Consider the following 10433-nt stretch of genomic DNA (forward strand, 5'->3'; position numbering starts at 1 on the left):
AAAAAAAAATAAAAATAAATAATATTCAAATTGTTTTAATGAAATATCAATTATTATTAAATTATTAAATAACAATATATAAAAAAAATATTACTTATTGAAGAATAAATATTGTATTTGAAATTAAAATTTATATTATTGAAAAAATTTGATTAAAAGTAATTGTTTATCATATTTAATATTAAAATAAGATCGAAAAAATGTTAACGAAACTTGATATTATTAAAATATCTGTAATCGAATAAATTTTAAGTCATAAATCATATAGATTAAAATTTAAAATACCTTATTTGGTTTACGTCCATGTTTCGCGGTAAAGCGACTTTCCCATAATTTAACACGAATTTTATATTTTTGATACTCTGTTTTAAATACTGGATCTTCTAATATTTCCATTTTTTAGTCACGCAAAAAGAATATATGTATGAGAAAATATACATTAAATCATAGGTTAACTATTATCGAATACAATAGGTTAGCCTAAATTGAAAATTATAATATTACGGTGCGTAAATAAAACCGTTACTTTTAAAATAAAATCACATGATATCATTCACATAACTTGCTCAAATCCTAATTCATTATTCACAAAAACTTTTTCTTTTTTTTCTTTACAAAAATAAAATTAAAATTCGTTGCTCAAGAGCGGGTAATTCGCGACTAATAAAGAAGAATATGGTAGTAGGATATTTAAATTTGATTGATAGAATTTACTTGAAAATTAATAAAAGATAACATAATTTGTAACTTTTCTATTTATATATAAATAGTAAATATTTCTAGATACGATTTTCCAATATTTTATAATTTAATCAGACAATATTAAAAGTAAAGAAAAGATCATCAATAGAAATTCATGCATAATATTATAATTTTTAACATTTAAGATTTATAAAAGATTTATAAAAATATTAAATTAATGATTTAATTATTGGTTGATATCTTTTCCTTCTAATTTATATCTAACATGTTATCGCATAATATAGATCGCCAATTGCGGATCAACTATCTTTCCGATGGGTCTCTAATTGAACGGTGTCGCCAGCTGACGGTAGTCTGTAACATCAGTGTAAGGCAAGATGGCCGAGCGGTGGTGACGGGTCGTGGAATGTACGGCTGGAGAATTGGTGATCTCGGCGCGGATGGCTTAGTGATGGCCGAGTTCAACATCGATATCGGCAAGCTCCCTGAGGACGTACGGGAGAAACTTGCTGAGCTGGATCTTGAGTTATCTGAAGGTGAGTGGACAGCTTTTCTTGATGCGCCGCTATGCAAACCCTTTCTGACTCACCCCGTGCACATAAGAAAGAATCCCCTAGTCCCCGTTGATAAAATCGATAATAGCTTCACTGTTGCCATTTTACTCCCTCATAACTACATACATTAGCTTTCAAAATATCTTTTCCTGCTTGAGCAAGGCTTTTTTTCGAATCCTGTCAAACATTTATATTCGCGAGATTTAAAATTCCTTCAAACGAGTCTGTTCCAATCGCGACGGATACTCGAGTCTATCGACCGCGCCTCACTCTATGTATATTGTTCTTTACTTTTCATTTTTGGATAATTGATGACCAATATTTTTGTCATTTTTAATATAGATTTAATTTTCTACTCGTAATCTATGATTCTGTTTGAATAAACATCAACACGAATCTTACAAAATCTGTTTATACATCGCTCGAATCGTATTCAGTTTATCAGATTCTTCAACAGATTAAGATGTTATCAATGTTCTTTTTTTTCTTGAAAAAATGAAATATAAAAATATTAGATAATTTTTTAATCAATTAAGGTTTTAAAGAGAATTTTGTTCAATTTCGAGAAATTTAAGGAACACGTCATTGACATTTTGTATGGCGTACGCTTCAAAATCTATGTATATAATATATTTCAAAATGTCCTGATGGACCTTACACTTGTTCAATTAAAATGTTTCTATTTAATATCTTATATAATATTAAATATAGAATCGAGGAGAGAGAATACAATATCAGATTTCTTTTCTATTATTTTCTACAAGTTTATTGTTATTTGAAGTTTTGTCATATATAATATCCTATCGATTAATTTCTCCTCTTATTCACAAATATTTTTATATCTGTTATCTTTATTCCTAACTTAATAAAAATCTATGCATATGTATACTTTTTTTTATTATTCAAATGTCAACTTATCTCTACTCTCTACAAGAATTTTTTTTTGAATTTTGACATTCACTATAATCTTTCCATTTATTTGACGGTGACAAAAATTAACAACTAGTTCGCAAATTATAAATTTATAAATAAAGATCGAAGCCAGATTAGCCAAGAATGTTTCAAAAAGAACCTACGATTTCTTAAAATATCTCTTATAAAGTTGAACGAGTATGTATATGTATGTATATGCTGTTCGTTCTCAAGGAATTAGTTGAAGAAGTTCGCACAAGTGTCTCATGGCAGCGCTATTCAACATTACAGTGAAGTGCTATTATACTAGCTGTGAAGTTTCAATTGTTTTACGTTTTCATCTGATCGACGATGATCGGTCGCTGACGATTAACGTTTATTTGCATTCGTTGTTAGAATGGTTACGCTGCGATTATTGCGACCGGTTTTTCCTGCATCCCCTTTGGTAAACGCTCGTCATTCGCGATTTAAAGGGATTCTAGTCTCATGGCCGTTCACTTTCCTGTGCTTATGAGCTTGATCATTCTTGGAAAAATACAGGATACAAATTGTGATTTTACTGCGGTTTTTTAGCATAATTCATCGCATTGTGATGTGTTAAAAAAATAATACACAACGCTTCGTGGAAATTCGCAATAAATTTGAATGATGAAGTGTGAAAATTAATAAATTTAAAAACGATGATAGTTAAATATAAAGAATCATTTTATATTGAAAAATAGTTTTAGTCGCGAAATTCTTGATATATTTCGATGAGATTCGAGATTCGATAAGGTTAAGGATTAGAAATATATGTATACATATATATATGTCATTTCTAACACAGTATCCTCATGTCGCAACGTGACGTCAACTGAAGACGGGTCACCGGTCATCTTTACGAAGCTTTATTTGCATGTGAGGTAATTGCGCAGATTACCCATTCGTGCATATTTCAATTGAAACCAACTTGAGAGAAATTCTGGACACTAATAGGTGGCGACATTTGTATACTTGGGATATAAAAAAGAATATAAAAAATATAAAAAATCTATCTGTATTTTTATATCCTATGTACTGTATTTACATAATATAAATTAGAATAAGAATTTGAAAAGAATTTCGACAAAATTGCTACCGCTTGCATGTGACGAACTAATCCCAGTTTCGTGGCTTATTCATATGGCTTTATTTATCGTCCAAGCTTGCAAGCAGCAGCTCTCGTTTCGCGTATTCGGTAGATTGGTGTCGTTTAAATGAGAAGGTATTCCATTTCTCGAATCATGTGCATGTAGTTGGATTTTAGTTTACTGTAACAATTTAGCTTCTCTTGGAAGTCGATGGCGAAATTTTTTTCTTGATGTTATAAACAGTTATATCTGATAAAACAGCGTATATCTGATAAAAATTGACCGATCTAAAAGAAAAATTATCAAATATATCTTATAATGGCATATTTTACATATTATTAGAAATAATATTACAATTATTATCTTTTATATTTCTTTTTCTTTTCTTTTTTTTTTTTTTAATTTTTTTTAATTTTTGAAACGCGAAATTGTTACATATACATTTTCGACCCATAATAGAATTATAAAATTTTTGATTATAAAATTTTATACGAGAATGTTATTTATTTTATTTATTGTGAATAATTGATATTTGATTTATTCATTTTATTATAATTTAAAGATGCTCTAAATATCAAAATAAAAAGTTTCCTTGGAACATGAAGAATGAATCATGTTCCATTTTTTATTTTTTTTTTTTATTACAAGTGAATAAATATGACACTGATTATTACATAGAACATTGTTCCAATTTGTAAGGCATTACTTCATCCGACAATTATACACTAAATTGATGCAATCGTAATGACAATTTTTTTGAAATAAAATCGTCATCACGTGACCTTAAACAATTTTTTTTAAACAATTAACATTCCTATCCCTTCTTTACATATTCATTTTATTTGATTTCATTTCTATCGAATTCACGCTTCGATTCATTCGGGGAAATTAATCGACCCTGTAACCGACAGCGTTAATATAATTTCTGTATGATGTAACAAGACATTGTTCGCTCATTTATTCTACGATACGATTTGTGCATGAGTCATTAAAGCCGAGTTTAGTCTAGTATGCCCGGCACCTGTTATCTAGCCGCTCCACCGATGCGCGGATAGCATTTTACACTCTTTATAATTCTGGTTAATTGTTTTTTTCGTTGTTTAACAGTTCGTTTTTTAAACTAAATATTTTAATCAACATCCATGACGCTCGTCAAAATAATTACACGAACATGGATTGCATAAATATGGTATATACAAATCAGTCTCGTTTTCTAACCCAAGATTTATATTTCTAAGAATATGAACGAAATATGAACGATGAAAAAAATATACAAGTATTTATAAAAATATGCGCTTTTGGAAAATCGATTGTGTTTTAAAAAAAAGATTTTGATATCCAAAAATATCACTTTTTTTAAATATCTTCAAGTTATAAACGATTTAATTTATTATAAATAATTTATTATAATTTATTATAAACGATTTATATTTAATAGAGATTTATAGACTTATATTATATTATTTATAGAATTTATAGATTTATAGAAATTTAGACAATTATATCATATCTTTTTAAGAGAATTTACTCATATCATTTTGAATTTTCTATCTTAGAGATAAATATGTAAGCAATTTTAAATATTATTTTTTTTTATTTACAAAGAATATAAATAAATAAAGTTTTAAAAATATTTATCAAAAAAAATTGGATAAAATTATTCGCGTTTATTAAATGTTATTTAATGTATGAAAAAAATATTCTTTTTGTAAATTAATAAAAAAATATATTTTCTTAAATTGCTAAGACTTTAAATATGCTAATAAAATTTTAATAAAATAAAATGACAGATTTATATCTTTTAAATCGTGAAAAGATTTAGTTTAGAGATTTTGCGATACTGTTATACAATACTATGTGAATTGATCAGCTGATGTTCTTCATCTTACTTTCTTTAGTGCAGAATTAAATTATTTATAACTTAATAAGTACTCGATTTGATATTTTTGTGTTTATTTTGATATCTAAAGTCGAGAGATCGATTAGAAATAAATTAATATTTTCTAAAAGAAGAACATAAAGATTAGATTAAGGCTAAATCATTAAATCAATTATTACGCTAGTTTTTTTTTATTTTTTTACAATTTATACGTTAGCTATTGTTTCTATTAGTAATCAATCTATAAATGATAAAAATTTTATTATTAAGATTTTATTTACAAAGCTGTATAAATAAATAATCTAATTGGATTCAAACATCGTGTTTCAAAGAGTCACTTTGCAACATGTTATTCTCATATATATGAGAATTATTAATTTTATAAATTATCAGTTTTTCATCGTCAAATGTTAATTTAAGAATTCTCATAAATAAAGATAAATTTTACATTTGTTTACTTTAAAATGAAACAGATATTTATTTAAAGTCATGTAAATTTTATTATAATATTATGAAACATTATTATTTTTCATTGAGCTATTTATTAATGCTCTTGAATCAAAATAAACATAAAGTTATTCTGTAACTGAAATATTTAATATTTTTTCATTTTTTAAGATATATTAATTATGTAATATTTCTAATTCAAACATTTTTTTTCGAAGTAAAATTAGAAATTATGAATTTAAAAATATAAAAATAATCTATAATAATGCTTGGCTAACTGTCACGAAAGATTAGAAGTTATCTAGAGAAACAGGTGTTTTGAAAATTGTTGGCAGTTTTTTTGCTGATTTAGCTCGCCTCACTGAGACTCGTGGGAAACGAGAAAAAAAAATTTCTTATGAAATAGAAAAATATATTCGTATTCTTACGCATTCTCAAAAACTCTACTTCCAGGATATTTAGAGAATATTTAAAGGATATTTATTACGAGGCAATTAAACAGAAAATTAATTACTATGATTTATTAAAAAGGCAAAGATACAAAAAAAAAAAATTCGAATTATTTGAACATTTCGAAATGTTAGAACAGGAAATTTTAATTAAGAAAAACAATGATGTACCCTATTTTATCTTATTTTTCTCGTATTGCAAACAAACTCAATCGGTCGTTCACGAGACCATGAAAAATTATCAGGTTTGATGTGACCCACTATTATCATTTAAAAAAAGAATAGAAAGCGATCTTAACCTACAATTTCATAATAACCATATTATATTACCAAAGCTGCAGTTTAAAGGTAAGGTGGACCTTTATCTGTGTGATTTCAGTGGTCTCTCATGGATCGTTGCACTCTCGTGGTTGCGCAATACCACGATAATACCTAATGCTTCCTTCTGTGGGTAGAAACGTGATTTCCGATGATTCAGGAAACAGGCCAAAACGGACAAATGAAAACTTTTTTTCTTATCTGAACGATTATCTGGTAATAGCTTTTCGAATAACGAGCAATTAACGTTACGTTCTCGTGTCTTATGAATAATTAATTCTTCGACTTGTTCCGGATTAATTGGTTTTTAAATTTTTTTTTTTTGTCAATTGTATATATCGAATGGCGAATTATCATTGATTAGCTTCTCTTATAATGAAAGAGTGACTTTTGTTTAATTTTTTTCATTGTTCAAAGAATATTTTTTATATATTTTTCAAATTGAATATTTCTCTTTTCTTTCCAGTAGTCTAATTTCTATATAATAGTCGGATTAAAAATAATCCATATCAATGCTCAATAATTTTTTATATTTTTTCAATCGACAAAATCGAAGTACGTTAATAAACATGACTCGCAAAACTCATATGATTTAATTATTTATTATTTATCGCTAAGTTGATTGAAACAAAGATGACATTGAAAATTTTAAATTTTATTTTCATTCGAAAGCGAATATAAAATAACGTAAAATATTCCTTGAACAGAAATACGAGTCTCTAGATTTATGACTTGATTATGGAAGTATTCGAGAGTCTTACTCTCCAAGAGTTCAGTAACCTATAATCCTGTTCCAAGTTATTTCGGCTGAAAGTTAGATAGTTGGTTTGATTTATTAATAATTGCCATTTTTTATTGGTAAACAAATTGAACATATTAAGGTTAAGCTAATATTTATAAAAATCTCTTAATTCATTAATATCATAGAAAGTTAGTGATATCGTATTTGCACAATCTGATCTGACTCCGTCCCCTTAGGTTATTATATCGATACTTTGTCATTTTGAGCAAAGATGATAAACTAACATACTACAAATAAACTAATGCTAGAAAACAAATATAAAATATTTTACGTGAAAGAGCTCAATGATGAAAAATTTAAATACTTTCTGTGAAACTTACGTTCTATATTATTATAAAAATTTATATCCATTTTATAAATTTTATTTTATTATATATAGTTTATTTTTATTATATCTAATTGTAATGTTAATATAATAATAATTTAATTGTAATATATTGTTAAATTTTTTAATCTATTTTTCTTAAAAGAACAAACTATTTGCATAATAATAATAATAATAATAGTAATAATCGGTTTTTTCTTTGTTTTATTTAATTTAATCTAATTAAACTATATTGTTTTCTATTGCAAACATTGTTTAAATTTTGATGACCTTAGTTAAAATTTGACCTTGAATCAGAGAGCATTGAACTCGGCGCCGCATCAAAAAATTGTAATTTCGCTTAAGTCTAAAATCTTGAATTTTCTATCCAGAGAAAATGATTAATATGCTTTTGAAGGCATAGGCCGACCTCTTGAAGTCGATCAACCTGTCGAAAGGAATTCCATGTCTCGCGGAAGCCATTCGCGAACATCTTACACAGTTCAAATTAACTTTGATTATCGAGTGGTTATCGTGTAGTATAACATCGATATCGGCGAATTAATTGCTTGTAGAGGTGCGTATTTTTTCGAGATCGATCGACCGTGTCGCGCACTGTAACCGAACACTAAACGAGATCGATACGTGATGGTAGATGGAAGCGAAGTTATACATATCTCAGGATGAGTGATTCTAGGTGCAAAAGTGAATAAAAAAAGGAACGAATAAAATTTTCCCATTTAAAGTTTTTTTTGTTTTTGAATAAGTTATTCAAGTGAAAAATTTTCAAGTATAAACTTCCATAATCTTATAATTTTAAGATATTACATTTTTATTTACATTTTTAATAAAAAAAAAAAGTAAGTTAATTATACGTTTTATCTATTATTTTAAATGATTTATTTGCACTTTATGACAAAATTATAATATTTTATGAATAAATTATCTGTAAATGATTATTGTACATGCGAAGGTATATAAAAAAAAATTTCTGTCATAAATATATATGTATTTTTTCAAAATTGATTTTCAACAAAATTTTATATTTTTATATTTATATTTTTGTATATATCTTCATTATACATATATATAATGAAGAAATTGAATTTTCGAGTTTGATTTTCTCGAAAATTAGTTTTTAAATCAACAAATTTTATTCTATGCTTTTTTTATTCTTCACGTGTAAATTAATTTCCTACTGATAATTTATATGTAATCAGAAATTAATTAAATTCGTTTAAAAAATTTTCAAATTTAATTTACTTTCGAAAATAAAATCTTCTCTAGTAAAAATATTTCATTATTTCATTAATTTTTTTTTTTTTCGATTGTTTTTTCATATAAAATCACTATTACTCTCTTGTACCGCGTATTATTGTCTTGACATCCTGTACAGAATTAATTTCGCATCAGAATCGTCCTAGACTGGTTTCCGATTACAACTGGTCGATATCGGCAGAAATTTATCTAAGTGTCACAAGGTGGTTGTAAATCAATCCATTCCTTCAGTTTTTCCATTGACGTCATTTCTCGATTACAATGTTGTTACGACGATTTATCTTCCCGTTCAACTTGACTTCGCACTTCCCTATGATTTCCTCGACCTCCATTCTCAGTTCCGAGGTCACCGCACTTCCGGTCAATACTCGATAAAGGAACACCGGTAACCAATACGTATTGATTATATTTTATGTAATTGTTGAACCAATTTAAAAATTTTACGATCTATTTGTGCTATTTTTTCATTAGAAAGATATCATTTTTATTTAAATTTTTAATAAAAAAAAATAAATTAATTATACGTTTTATTTATTATTTAAAATGATTTATTTGCATTTTGCATGAAAAAATTATTCTACTTTCTTATTGAAAATTTTTTTTTATAAAAAAATATAATATAATAATATATTTTTTAAAATATTTATAAATTATTTTTTAAAAATATAATAATATATTTTTTATAAAAAAAATTTTTTTTTTTTGTTAAAGTTTTTTATACAGATTTATAGATTTTTCAAAATAATAAAATTTTTATTCAAATTATTTCTTTTATATTTTGCGTTGTTTACGATTTATAAGCATTGAAATAGAAAGCACGTTTCCGATAAGTAATTTTTTTCTTGAAGTAAAAATAACATGGATTTAAAATAAAATCTTTAGATTATCATTTTTAGATTATAATTATGTAACGTTTATTCAATCAATTTCAGCATTTACTCATAAATTCTTCGATATCTTCTGTTATCTTTAAGTATTTCGTAGTTTAATAAACATTAAACGATAACATGGATTTTTATTGAATATGTTATTTTTAGCTCGCAATATTCTAGAAAAATATATTAATAAACAATAAATAGTTTTAAACTAATAAATACTATAATAATTTTGAAAGTACTTTAAAAATCGTTCTCATTATTAAGATTATCGAGATTATATTATAGGATTTGTAGGAAGAATTATATTTTTCATTATATTCTTATTTTGCCTGTAAAATTAGAAGATATACAAAAACTCGGATCACGCGATACGTATTTACGTATTGGAAGAGGTATCTTACTATCTTTATTTACGTATAGATCGGAATTCAGTTTATTACATAACCAAAACAAATTCTTTGATTTCATATCTTCTAATCATCTAATTAATTTCGCGCGTATTATTATCAATTAACTATGTAACTATAACAATGATAAAATATTTATGAATAATGCACATACTATTTCGTATCAACAAATTTAACAATAAAATTTAAAATAGAATAACGAAAAGAAGAAGAAAATTTATCAAATATATATATATAATGATTTTAAAATGCTCTTTTTTTAATTCTTCCTTAACGAAGGAAAAGTTAAAAAATATATATATAGCTGAAAAGATGCGAGGAAGAAGTGTATCGACGATTGACGATAACTTAATTCCGAGGCTAATCAAGCCGTAAAACGGGATTGGCGGGTATC

The 10433-nt window shown here is 25.9% G+C and overlaps 2 protein-coding genes across 3 annotated transcripts in view; one reads left to right on the forward strand and one right to left on the reverse strand.

Moving 5' to 3' along the window:
• The window catches only part of LOC102673396 (ATP-dependent DNA helicase Q4), a 6555-nt gene extending 5881 nt beyond the window's left edge, over nt 1-674 (reverse strand). The window contains exon 1 of the mRNA XM_006624427.2: nt 286-674. Within this exon, the coding sequence (XP_006624490.1) occupies nt 286-396 (111 nt within the window). The 5' untranslated portion in view covers nt 397-674. The remainder of the gene's footprint in view (nt 1-285) is intronic.
• A 373-nt stretch (nt 675-1047) lies between these two features.
• Nucleotides 1048-10433, forward strand: part of LOC102673536 (disco-interacting protein 2) — a 53337-nt gene continuing 43951 nt past the window's right edge. For both annotated transcript variants that reach the window (XM_006624431.2, XM_006624432.2), the window contains exon 1: nt 1048-1238. In XM_006624431.2, coding sequence (XP_006624494.2) covers nt 1109-1238 — 130 coding nt within the window. In that variant the 5' untranslated portion in view covers nt 1048-1108. The remainder of the gene's footprint in view (nt 1239-10433) is intronic.

Source organism: Apis dorsata, unplaced genomic scaffold, assembly GCF_000469605.1.
Source record: "Apis dorsata unplaced genomic scaffold, Apis dorsata 1.3 scaffold_1057, whole genome shotgun sequence".
Classification (NCBI taxonomy): Eukaryota; Metazoa; Arthropoda; class Insecta; order Hymenoptera; family Apidae; genus Apis; species Apis dorsata.